At 32.7% G+C, this 13,820-nt stretch overlaps 2 protein-coding genes across 2 annotated transcripts; both read right to left on the reverse strand.

Moving 5' to 3' along the window:
• Positions 1 to 22: 22 nt before the first annotated feature.
• LOC108469088 (uncharacterized) lies at positions 23 to 789 on the reverse strand. The gene is made up of 2 exons (XM_017769978.2): positions 593 to 789; positions 23 to 492 (listed from the first exon to the last, which is right to left on the reverse strand). Exons 1-2 carry the CDS (start codon positions 722 to 724, stop codon positions 421 to 423), a joined length of 204 nt encoding a protein of 67 aa, XP_017625467.1. The 5' UTR covers positions 725 to 789; the 3' UTR covers positions 23 to 420.
• Positions 790 to 2,545: 1,756 nt separating this feature from the next.
• LOC108469437 (uncharacterized) lies at positions 2,546 to 3,136 on the reverse strand. The gene has a single exon (XM_017770319.2). The coding sequence runs from the start codon at positions 2,981 to 2,983 to the stop codon at positions 2,606 to 2,608; it is 378 nt and encodes a 125-aa protein (XP_017625808.1). The 5' UTR covers positions 2,984 to 3,136; the 3' UTR covers positions 2,546 to 2,605.
• Positions 3,137 to 13,820: the final 10,684 nt, after the last annotated feature.

The following is a 13,820-nucleotide window of genomic DNA, read 5'->3' on the forward strand; positions in this document are numbered from 1 at the left end:
AAAATTTTAAAAAGTACAGAAGTTTTGAATTTAATTCATATATTAAATCCACAATTTTCGCAAGCACAAATAGCAGGATTTAACCTTGTATATATAGGTAGACCCAAGTATGAGAGCTTCTAGTGTTCTTGAATCTTCAATGGTAAGAAGCCAATGGAAACACAATAGACACAAAGAACAATGAGAAAACAACCCATCAAGATAATCTTATAGCAGGCCTTTTTTTTTTTTAAAAACTCTCAGACTTTGTAATTTCTAATGAATGGATTTGAAGATTAAACTTGCAACTTGTTGTTTCCACCAATGAATCGAAACACGAAAACCCATTCATCTACGAACGCTATTAAACAAACAAACACCACAATTAGCAGCAATTTTAAGTCTTACAAATACAATGCCAAAATCCATGGAAATCAAATTTCAATTGAGTGAAGGAAAAGGAGGCAAACGCAGCACAGCTTCCTCTGTTTCATTGGGGTCTGATCTCAGTATCTGTAAAACAATTAAACCCAAAATATTTTCAACCAAAAACAGAAAACCCATTTTAAAAAAAACAAAGAAAAGAAAATTGATTATAAGAAAAAAGGGTTACTGGGTCTTGAAGAAGAGGCTTGGTATCGTCTTTTGCAGGTCTAAACGGTGGCTTTAATGGCTTTTCGCTCTTTAACTGTGTTTGCCTTTGGATTTTGTTGCTGCTTTTCATTTGAATCTCGGTGCCTTTCATTTGAATCTGTGTTTCTTTTTTCTTTAGTCTTTTGATTCAATAATCATGCCCTTTTATTGTACCCGTTTTCGGCTACTTAAAACGGTGCCGCTTTGAATGCTTTTGAATAGAGAGAAAGCAACTTTTAGTGCTTGAACTTGGTATATTTTCCAACTTGGTCCTTAAAACTTTTTTTGTTCACATTGGCCTCGGAATTTGACAATTTTTTTCAATTTGATCATTAAACTTGGATTCCATTAAAGTGTGATGACATGGTATTTTAAGATTATGACATGTAAAATTTTAAAAATATATATGTAAAATCTAAAGAATATAAAGAACACTTCAAAATGTAAAAAATAATAAAACATTTTCGGATGACATGGTGCAACTTTAGATGTCACGTAGTCATACTTTAATGGAATCCACATTTAAGGACTAAATTGAAAAATTCTTCTAAATTTCAAGACTAATATGAACCAAAATATTTTTAAAGACCATGGTAAGAAAAATTACCAAGTTCAAGGGCTAAATGGTATTTTATCTCTCTTGAATTCGATAATATTGGGTCTCCAATCAAAATATCTTAAAAGATTATTTTACTTTTACGTCCCATCATTTGTGGATCTTGTTCGACACTTTTACATATAAGAAAAATAAAAAAATAAAAAATAAAAATTATGAACTTTGATTCAATGTGCAATATCATACACGAATTTTGTTTTGATTCAATTTCACCATTATCTATGTGACTATCTTTTATTAAATCATATGAAAATTACTATTGTTTCCAATGCAAGAGGGCATGGACTCGACTGCGTTGAAGCGCATTATTTTCTTATTTATGGGTTGAAGAGGGACAATGAGCAGTTTTAAACATTGTATCAAAAAGAACAGATATGATCGAACCTATAATAAGATTGTTTAAAAAGATTTAAACAAATATATCTAAAATATTTACACAAATAAAAACACATTTATTATTGTTGTAGCACTGTAGAAATAATTTTAATTATTTTCATTTACATATAATTTAACAAAAAATAGTGTCATAATCTAATTTTGGGTGATTTCATTTCGGATAATTAAAATAAAATCTTTGTAATTCCATCACCTAATTTTAAGGTGTTTTCATTTTAATCATCCAAGTGTTAAATTTCTAATGGCGGTTGATTTACACGCCACAACTTCTAAATCAACTTTATTTTGATCACCTAAAAATATTATTTTTAAGTATTACTTTGGGTTAAAAAAAATAAAGGTTAAAGTGAAACTAAAATAAAGCATTAATTTTTTTTTCAAATTAAGTTCTTATTTATCCCCTTATCGAAAGGTCTGTTTTTCTGTTCAGTATTAAAATTTAAATGTCAATTGAATTGTTACTACAATATTAAAATTAATTAATTTTATCATCTTATAAAATTTAAAATTTTATTTTTGTCAGAGATTGTGTGACTCGAATCTCATCACTTGTTGAAGAAATAAATAATGACAAAATAAGGAGATCTACAAGAAAGGGTCGCGGGGTTTTAACCCTTAAATCTTCCATGTTGTGCTAAAAGTAAAAAAAAAATCATTACAATTAATTAAATTAATTAATTTTATCTTCTTTGTTGAACAAAACTTAAAATTTTTCATTACTTCTTTACCAAAATGAAGAACAAGCAATTACTAGGATTTTTTTCTTTATTTTTAGCATAGTATTTCGGTAATGGGATAAACTTTAGTTCCTATCAATTTTTCACTTTAATCTTTAATTTTTATACCAATCAATACTTTAAAATTTTTTTATAATTTTATTAGTCATATCAATTTTATCAGTAAAAATAGAGAAAAAATCAATTTGCTACTAATTTATATATATATATATATATATATGAATAAAAAGGCCAACTGATCACATCATTTAATACCAAATGGAAACCAACGCTCATGAAAATAAGATTGATAAGAGATCATATAAATAACCACTACCAACACAAGCGCCACCCCCCACGGCGATCCACCGGCTCTGTGAAGCGAATCTTGATCGGGAAACGGTACAACGAAATCAAGACTCTCCGCCGATAAACAGTGAACCAAAAGCAGCAACACCACAGGGACTAACAAGAGGAAAAGCTTGAGCTGAATGGTGAGATCTTCGAGCTTGGATTCGTAATTGATGTACCATGATAAACCCAGTACGAAGAAGAGGATTATGATGAAGAAACATAAGTGGAGAGGTGGAGGAGATAAGTGATCTATGAATGAATATGATGAATAGTTGTAGTTTCTAGCCATGGATGTATATGTTTTATGGGGTTTGATTGTTGGTGGTAAAGTTTGGGGTTGAAATGAAGGGTGTTATATAGGAAAATGAGAGGGAATCACTGTTGAATTTTCTCTAGAATCAACTGGTTTTGTTTGGATGGAAAGAAAGTGGTGGTGGGGTGAGGTGTTCTTTTATGTAGGAGTGTGAGTTAGTGGATGGAAATTTTTTTCTTTTCACTTCCCTTTTCCTTTTTAAAATATTGGGCAGCGAAACTAACGGTTAAATCGATTAAATTGATTTAATTTTTTTTATTTTTATTAAACCGATGATTAAATTAATTAAATGATTAGTTTGATCGTTGATTTAATTATTAAAATATTTTTAATTGTTAGGGTAGGGGCAAAACTAGCAAATATTTTAAAGAGAGTTGAAATTAAATTATATAATTTTACAATAGTAAAGACTTAATTTCACCATTTTAATATTTATATCTTTATAATTTTAAAAGATTAAATTAAATTTTATCATTTTTAAAAGGGTCAAAGTACAATTTTATCTTTACTAATTTAAATTTTTAATGGACCTAAATAGACATTTTTCCATTTTAGGGGGGTCGGGCCCCTGCCAGTCCCCCTGTATTAGGGAGTTTGTGAATTAGTAGATAGAATTTATTTCTTTTCACTTTCTTCTCTCTTATTTATTATTAAAACATTCTCTACTTGAATTCAAATCCATGAATTAGGATTCGATTAATATATCAGTCCTGGCATAAGAGTTGAATTGCTCAGAATCAATAAAAAATTGAAAATCGAAAAAAGAGAGAGAGAGTGAACGATAATTATCTAAAAACTTCAAAAACCACAAAACCAAGATTTTCACATCCAATTTTACAATATTTATTTTTCTTTGAAAATTTAATTTTAAATTATGTCACATGAGATCTGAGGTCTTATTTAACGGTTAAATTAATGATTTTAATTATGGAAAGACCTTATTGATATAACATCAATAGTTTGAGGATATAATTAGAATGTTTTGAAGTTTGAGGATCAATTTAGAATAAGAATCATAGTTTAGGGCGTTTGATGGAACTAACTTATAAAATTAACATAACATCATTTTTTTTAATAATCTCATTATAAGTTCTAATCATATCTGTTCTTTTTTACACAATACCTAAAACTACCCATAGCCTCTCCACAACCCATAAATAGAAGAATAATGCGCTTTAGCGCACTCAAACCCGCATCTTCTCTTATTAATAATAATACTCATACTAATCAAATTAAGACTCAATCGGTATTAACATAACACCATTACTTACAAATGGAAGGTATAATCACCGTATGAAAAACACAATCATTTAAATTGATAAACATTAAACAGATGTATTAAAATAAGATTAAAGATGACAGTGACATCTATTAATATTTTATAGTATGCATAATATTCAATTTTTTTAATTTTGAAATTTCAAGATCTTGTTTTAAATAATAGCGGTTAAATTTATTAAATTAAATTATATATTTTTAAAATTTTATATAATAAACATATTATTACATATGTAAAATTATGTTAACCTATTATTTTATATATCACTAAAAATATTGTATTATTTTTTGATGGATTTAAAGATTATTATTTCGATCAGATTAAAATTTTGAAGTTCGAAAAATACAAAAAATAAAATAAATAAATTGACAAATAGAGATTAAAATAATAATTTATATATCGAATTTAATTACTATAATTTGAGAATGGAATTTTAAAATTCAAAAATATAAAAAAAATTGGAGGGTTAGAATTGTCATAGATTTCAAAGGTGTGAAGGAATGGGAAGTTGCCACCTTCAACCGACCATGGACTGTATATGGGAAGATGATAACAATAATTGAGATCAAATAAAAAAGCTAAGTTAGGCTTTGTGAATGGAATTGAAAGATACAATTAAATATTTGGGGATGTTGATATTCCATGTTTAAATTCTATTATTTGTCGATTTAATTTTTTTTATAGATTTTATATAAAAATATAAAAAAAATAAAAATATTCTGATAATAATATTTTTATTTTTTTAAAAAATAGAATGGATTTTTAATTATTTTCTAGTTGAGTTAATGTTCGGTTAACTCATGACAGCAATTGAATTAAACATTTTATGTTAATAAAATTTTCAAAAGATGACAGTCGAAGTCATTGCTTTCTCTTGTCAAGTAGTTCGGATGGAAGTGTAATGGCCAAATGGTTGATTTTCACATATTGAATTTGGTACCTAGTTAGTTGCATTGTACGAGAGGTCGCCATATTTGAGACTTATATGTGAATGTATATGTCAATTTTGGAAAATGAATGGTAATTGTCATAAGTGAATTATTTTTGGTAATATATATATACATATATATATATATATGTAATGAGATATTTTAGGAATGAACAATTGAAATGGCATATTCGGTTAAAATGGTGAATGATTGTGATGAAATTGCTTTATAGGTGAAGCATGTTGGTACCATTTAGAAACAGATGGTCATGTCGTGACAAGAAATCTTCAAAGTTGTGACCTCAACTCAAGACTTTGAAATCTTTACAATTTGGTCATAATTTAATCTTGAGTTAGCATTGGAGTTTTCGTAAACTCATGTTAGAATCGAAAATAATTGTTCATCGTATCATATGTTTATATTATTCGTAAATAAATGTTTAATGGTAAAAACTAAATGTAATTAATCGTAACTGTTCCAATAACGAATGTAATATCTTATTACTTGGACCCAATGATCGAATCGAGTATGGAATATTACAACCTTCCTCAATATATCTTTTGAGAATTGCGTGAGTTTACTAAGGGAAATGTTTAGGCAAGGCCATGAGACTAAAAATTCGTGGCAAGGTTGTGTGTCGCTAAATTCTTGTAATGGTCAATTGTTCTAACAAGGGGACCTAAGGCAAGCGAGTAATAAGTTTATTTCAAAATAGAAAATAAATAAAAGCAAAATAGAAAGGAAAATAATGAATTAAAGAATAAGATAAGCATTGTTAGGGAAAATTTTATATTTCACTCGAAATTGTGAAATAAGCTAAATATATATATTTTAAAAATATTTTATACATTTTTCCTTTTAATACGAGTAACTAATTTGTATATCTAGATGCTAAATGTGAGTTATTTTATTTAATAATCTTAATAAATAATTTTATTTACGTGATTGTTAAACAATATTGTTATTAAACTATTTAGTTTAGAAAATTTTATTATTATTCTTTATCACGTTTTAATTAATTTTTTAATACTAAAATTTAATAAAAGAAAAGAAAATCTCAATGCATTTTAAATTACAATTGTTTTGTTACAATAAATATATTGACTAAATTTTATATAATTTTTTTTGTGAAACTTTATTTCATTAAGATGATTTTTATCATATAAATTCTGGCTTTTTACTATATAAATTATTTTCTTCTTTTAAATCTTTAAAGCTATTTAATTTTAATTACTATAATTTTAATTACACGTTCCAAAGCGGGTATTTTTAAACCCAAAGCCCTGGCTGTTGAAATTGTTGAGCGTGAACCACGTACCATTGATGAAGCCTTTGCTCATGAAGAATGGAGGTTAGCAGCTCAGGCTGAGTATGATGCGTTGATTCAAAATTGTACTTGGGAGTTAGTTCCTTTGCCACCTGGAAGAAAGGCAATTGTTCGTAAGTGGCTGTTCAAAATGGAAAAGAATACCGATGGTCCTATGGCTTGATGTAAGGCTTGATTAGTGGTAAAGGGTGCTCTCAGGTGTCGGAGTGTGATTTTAAAGAGACATTTAATCTAGTAGTTAAACCAGTTACCATTCGAACTATTTTGTCTATTGATTGTAGAAGCCCAAATTGCCCGGGCCCGATTTCATCAAAACCCAACCAAACCTCTAAACCCACTAAAACCCTTAACCCATGACCCATTTACATCTACCCAAACCCATTATAAAACCCAAATATTAAACCCAATTCAAAAGCCCATTAAGCCCCCCAAAAAAAAACCTAACCCAAAAAAAAAAACAAAAAAAAAAAAGAAAAAGAAAAACCTACCAAAAAAAACCTAACCCCAAAAAAAAAAAAAGAAGAAAAAAGAAAAACCTAACAAAAAAAGATAAAAAAACCTAGCCACCTAACCACTTTCTCACTTGCCCCATTTTTCCTCCCATTGTCTACCACCACCACCTACAAAATAGAAAAAAAAAAAAAGAAAATCATGTAAAAGATGGCTATAAAAAGCCATTCAAAAATCATGTAAAAAAAAAAGGGAGAAGGGGGGATTTTACAAAGATTGAAAAAGGAAAAAACACAAAAATCCCTTCAAATTTTGAACACAAAAAAAAATCAGTAAAAAGGTTGCATTTTTTCTTTTTCCTCTTCTTCGAATCTTTTTTCTTTCTTTTTGTGTTATTATTTTTCTTTCTTTATATATACATTTATTGATTTTACCTTTTCCGCCACACTGTAGGCGTGGCATGCCAACGACGGGTGGCGGTCGACGATCGACCGTGAACGACCCCCTTTGGCGGATTTCCTTTCCCCCTCCTCTCTCTTCTTTCCCCTTCTTTTTTTAGGTATTTTATATATATTATGTATATATTTTTAATGCCATTAGTTATATATTTCTTATGTATATATTCTTAAATACTATTATATATACATATATATATTTTTAAATACCATATTGTGTATATATTATTATTATAAATTATTACTATTGCTAGTATTATTATAACTATTATTATATTAGTGTATATTTTATGTACATATGTATATATATATATATATTTGTACATATCATTATTTTATATTATTGTTGTAAATTTTTATGTATATATTTTTATGTACGTTTCCTAATATTTTCTTTTATTGTAGATATTATTATTATTATTATTATTATTATTATTATTACATACTTTTATTATATGCATATATATATATGTATTTTATGTACATATTATTATTTTATATTATTATTACCAAATATATCATTTTTCCTATTTTATTATTAGTACATGATTTGTTTTTATTTTGTAAATATCATTATTATTGTTATTCTAATATTCTAGTATTCCATGTTAATATTTTTCATTAATGATATTATTTTTTTGCGTCCTTTATCTATTTTTAATTTCTCACTTTAGGAATATTTTTTCTCATGTTTTAATTAATTTCAAAAATAAGGCAATGTACCGATTTAATATTAAGCAATCGATTTCATCGCTATGTTGGGTGAAATTCGTCGGCTTGTGTTAAAAAACGGGACACCCTTTCTAAAAAAATCGAAAACTAAAAATTCTCATTTTTCAATCGGATCACGATTAAATATTATATTGAACTCGTATTTTTGAAAATCAAGTCAACACATGTTTATGAGATACCAATTTTGGGCGTCGCGAGGGTGCTAATACCTTCCTCGCAGAATCGACTCGAACCCCAATTTTCTCTGGACTTTCACGTAGACCTAAATTTGGCCTTATTTTTGTTTTAAAATAATTTTATTAGGTGTCCGATCACACCTATAAAAAAGGGATCGGTGGCGACTCCCTTTGTTAATAAAATCGAAAGTTGGTTTTCAAGTGTTTAATAAATCGCCACAATTAGCGACCAAGCGAAACTAAAAATTTTTTTTACGTCGCTACAGCTGGCGACTCCACTGGGGACAAAACTTGCGAGTCGAGTCGAATTAAACACGTTTTGTCAAAATTTTCAAATTTCCTTGTTCAAAGTAAATATTTGGTCGTGATCCGAAAATCTCGTTTTCAAAATTCATGCATTTGTATCGTGTTGTAAATATTTCTTCTAACTTGTTATTTGGTTGTTTTTCAGTTTTCAATTTTTATGGTTTTAATTTTGGTTTAGTTTCTTTAAGTAAAACGTAAAGGTTTATGAGTTTTTCCCCACACACCGTGCACTTGCATTTTCGCATAACATGAGCTCTCTACCCGGGCTCCGTCCGTTTAAGTGAAAGTAAACGCCACGCCGTGAGTTAACTCGTCCCTCCGCATGCAGCTAGTGAATACTTTGGGTTACATATGACTTATGCTTTCGTGAGTTAACTTGTCCCTCCGCATAGGCATAAGTAAATGTAATCCTCGAATTGAACTCGTGAGCTGTGATGGGTTATGATTGAGGCTTCGTACTAATCTTAACAGATGATGAAGACGGACAATTCGAGTACCTATCTAGACCAAAACCGCATATAATAAACTATACGAGCCACCTAACTAAAGCCATGCGAACCTCCGCTCATTTAGTAGTCACCAAATAAGCATACGGAAAAGCACATCTTACCTTCTATTTCTTTTACATTTGTACTTTCTAAGCAAGGGAATCGAGTCCTTTGGACCAAGTAGCTTAATTTGTTAGATTTTCCACGCTTTTTCTCTGTTTATATGTGTTGCGCTAACCAAGGTCGTTTGTGCGTATTTTATTTTTCATCATGCATCGAAGGCATCTTGTTAGGAAGGTGTTGATTAGAGATTGGTTGCCAAAAACGGGTTTCTAATGGAGGAGTCAATTATACGAGTGACCGAAACGTTGTGTAATACTCCTTTGATTAAGGAAATGCCTAAATAGGGGCTATCTTGAAATTAACACCAAATTTTTGCATATTCATTCATGACTGACATTCATTTAACATTCATGCATTCATTTATGCATTCATTCATTCATTGCATATTCCATACTCGTTCACTGAGGTTAAAACATACAATTCACTAGTTGTGCATACCATACGGGAAACCAGGGACATTCCACGAAAAACTGCCTAGCCTTTAAGAGAAGAGTTCAGGGACTCATTGATGCAGGTATCCTATGATTCGATAGTGCCAGTAATGCAACTGGGAACCCATTCCCTAACCATACCGAAAGGGATATGAGCATAGTGGGGAAAGTGGACGAATGGAAAGTCAGAAGATGGGTTACTGAAATAAAAACACCTCTGCAGAGAATCTGGGAGGTACTAGTTAAGAAAGGATTACTTTGTCACCCCGATAGAATTCTCGGAGAAGAAGGTCAAAGTTTTTGCAATTTCCATGGAATTGTGGGATACGACATTCAGTCGTGTGAGGAATTTAAAAGGTTGCTTCAAGACCGGATGGATAATAAGGAGATTAAGGTCCTTAACAAAAGGGAAGAGACTAATGAAAGAGAAGTATGCACCTCTGATAGCCAGTCATCAGGTCCCCCTTATAGCGCTGATCGACCTGTTAGTAATTTATTACGATGCGACGAAAGAGCTGGTGAAACCAAAAATGATAATCAAAGTACCGTCTCCTTTCCCTTACAAGGACAATAAAGCAGTACCATGGAAATATGACGTTAATATTGTCACACTGAAGATGAAAAGCCCAAAGCCATGATTTGGAAACGTCGGGAAGTAGGTCATTTCACTCTTAGTGGAAGATGTTATTCAAGGAGATAAAGAAGAACGGTGACTTGAAGCGAAAGGAAAAGCACCGATGCACGGATCGATGATGAGCATGAAAGCTGCGCTGGACAAGAAGCTAAAAATCGTGGACGAGGAGGAAGCACAGAATTCTTAAAATTTATCAAGCATAGTGGTAGAATAATTGAGTAAGCGACCGGTGCGAATCTCAGATATCTCTCGCTGTTGAATTCGAACCACACCAAACGCTCTGCTGAAAGTGTTAAATCAAGCTTATGTGGCAAACAATGTATCCGTTGAAAAACCGACTAGATGGATGAACAACTTGAATGCGGATAATTTCATTTCTTTTAGTGATGATAAAATATCGCCCAATGGTAGAGGCTCGATTGAAAGCGCGCATATCACGACTTCCGCAAGGGCTACATAATACCGAACGTGCTCATCGATAATGGGTCGTTAAATGTTATGCCATTGGCCACGCTTTTCGAATACCGATGGATTTGTCCTACTTAAGGCCCTGTCATTCCACGGTAAGGGCATTCGACGACGACGCGCGAAGTCATGGGAAAGATCAAATCCTTTGAAAGTGGGCCTTACATTTATGATGTCGAGTTCCAAGTCATGGACATTACACCTCTTATAATCGCCTTTTGGGAAGACCACGGATCCATTCTGCTGAGCAATCCCATCATCCCTCCATCAAAAGGTGAAATTTATCATGGACGGTTGTTTGGTCACTGTCGATGGAGAAGAAGACACTGTCGCATCTGTCTCTGCGATGCACCGTTTGAAGTGAACAAAGACGCATTGGAATGTTCCTTCCGATCCCTTGAATTTGTCAATGCCACTTTTGTCGTTGAGGAAACAGAATTCGGTACCAAAGCGCCGAGAAATACTAGAATGGGTGTCAAATTGACAGTAGAAAGGGGAGCTCGAGCGAGAAGAGGTTTAGGGAGATATCTACAAGGAATAGTCAGGGCTTTAAAGCCAGTACACCACAGGACCCGATACGATTTGGGGTTCCAGCCTGACATGCGTCAAAGAAGAAGATAGTGAAAAAAAATCAGGAAAGAAGGATTGCAAGAACTTTGGGCCGAGAACCAGAATAGGAACCAATAGAGTACCCTCCTTTGTCAAAAACATTTACATCTCGGGAATGATGTACCTGGACAAGATAGTCCACGAAACACGCTATGGTTAATTGAAAAGGGTCTTCAAAATGTCAAGATAAATGTTATTGACAAAGGGGTGATGTGAGTAAAGGCGTCTCGAGGATACGCCCTTGTCCTCCTGGTTTCATGTTGAACAATTGGACTACCGAGGACCTTCTTGTAGTTTATAAGTCTTGAGTAATGCTCAAACGTTAACATTCGTTATGTCCTTATATATAATAGAATTCTTTTGTAAGAGCTCGCATTCGCTCTTTATCATTCAAATTAATATCAATGAAGATGCATTTCGTCATAATCTTTCACATTATCACTAATTTCATAATCATTTTCTCATGTCATAGCCAATCCTTACATTTGCCTCATCCTATGCCATAACATTTCGTTTGTTGGTTTCAATACTTGGATGCCCCTCTATAGTTCCCTTTTCCATTCAACTTTCGGTGCTCGATGTCAACAAACATGAACAAGCCCGTTACGAGTCCTGAAATTGATTTTGAGAAGGCTGTTTGTTTAGAAGAATTCGAAGCCGAAGAAAACGCTGAAGACTATGTCTCGTCTCCTGATTTGCTAAGAATGGTAGAACAAGAGGATGAACAGATTTTGCCTCATCAAGAATCTGTTGAAATAATAAATCTGGGAACCAAGAAAGGAGGCAAGAAGTGAAGATTGGGACTTCTATTTCAGGGGGCACTAGGCATAATTTGATTGCTTTGCTCCGCGAATACAAAGATGTATTCGTATGGTCATATCAGGACATGCCAGGATTGGATGAAGATATAGCGGTCCATAAGCTCCTATTAAAGCCGAATGCAAGCCCATTCAACAAAAGCTAAGACGAATGAGGTTTGAGATGTTGTTGAAGATAAAAGTGGAAGTCAAGAAGCAATTTGATCTTGGCTTCCTACAAGCCTCAAATATCCGAATGGGTGGCTAACATAGTCCCGATACCAAAGAAAGATGGCAAAGTACGAATGTGCGTGGATTGTCGTGACCTGAATCGAGCAAGTCCTAAAGATAATTTTCCCTTACCACTCATTGATACGTTGGTGGATAACACAGCAAAACATTCATTGTTTTCTTTCATGGACGGATTCTCGGGGTATAATCAGATCAAGATGGCCCCTGAGGATATGGAGAAAACTATCTTCGTAACAATGTGGGGAACATTCTGCTACAAGGTGATGCCATTTGGGTTAAAGAATGCTGGAGCAACATATCAGAGGGCTATGGTAACGTTATTCCATGACATGATGCATAAGGAAATAGAGGTCTACGTCTACGATATGATTGCTAAATCCCGAGGGGAGGAAGAGCATGTAGTGAACTGAAGAAATTGTTCGACAGACCGAGAAAGTTCCACTAAGGCTTAATCCGCCAAATGTACGTTTGGGGCTACCTCGGGAAAGTTGCTAGGCTTCATTGTCGATGAAAGAGGTATCGAAGTTGATCCAGATAAAATAAAAGCCATCCAAGAATTACCACCTCCGCACGCAAAAGGAAGTTAGAGGATTTTAGGAGATTAAACTACATCGCCCGATTTATCGCTCAACTTACCAACCAATGCGACCAATCTTTCGGCTTCTTTGAAAATATAACCGGAAGAATGGAACGAGAAATGCCGGTAGCCATTGATAAGATAAAACAATATTTGTCCGATCCTCCAATGCTAGTACCGCCAACTCACGGAAGACCATTGATATTGTATTTGATTGTGTTCGAAAGTTCAATGGGTTACGTCTTTCGGGCAACACGACGAGTCAGGAAAGAAAGAAAAAGCGATCTACTACCTCAGCAAAAAGTTCACTGAATATGAGGCAAAATATTCGTCCATTGAGAAATATTGTTGCGCTCTGGTTTGGGTAGCTCGGAGACTCAGACAATATATGTTGTATCACACGACATGGCTAATTTCAAAGCTGGACCCAATAAAGTACATGATGGAATCACCCGCACTCTCAGGAAGAATGGCACGATGGTAGATCTTACTATCAGAATATGACATCGTCTATGTGAGCCAAAAGTCAATAAAAGGGAGTGTAATAGCTGACTTCTTAGCAACTCGAACAACGGAGGAATACGAGCCATTGAAATTTGATTTCCTAGATAAAGACTTAATGTGCATTACAGAAAAGGAATGTGAGTCATCAAAAGAAAAGTCATGGAGGATGAGCTTTGATGGTGCATCGAATGCATTGGGGCATGGGATTGGAGCAGTCTTAGTATCACCAGAAGGGAACCATTATCCGTTCACTGCCAGGCTGAATTTCTTCTGTACCAA

Source organism: Gossypium arboreum, chromosome 8 (genome assembly GCF_025698485.1).
Source record: "Gossypium arboreum isolate Shixiya-1 chromosome 8, ASM2569848v2, whole genome shotgun sequence".
Lineage (NCBI taxonomy): Eukaryota > Viridiplantae > Streptophyta > Magnoliopsida > Malvales > Malvaceae > Gossypium > Gossypium arboreum.

Coding starts and splice junctions, on each gene's coding strand:
- LOC108469088 (XM_017769978.2), bottom strand. CDS start 724: ATGAAAGGCACCGAGATTCAAATGAAAAGCAGCAACAAAATCCAAAGG. Junction 493..592: donor AGCCTCTTCTTCAAGACCCA/GTAACCCTTTTT, acceptor ATTGTTTTACAG/ATACTGAGATCAGACCCCAA.
- LOC108469437 (XM_017770319.2), bottom strand. CDS start 2,983: ATGGCTAGAAACTACAACTATTCATCATATTCATTCATAGATCACTTA.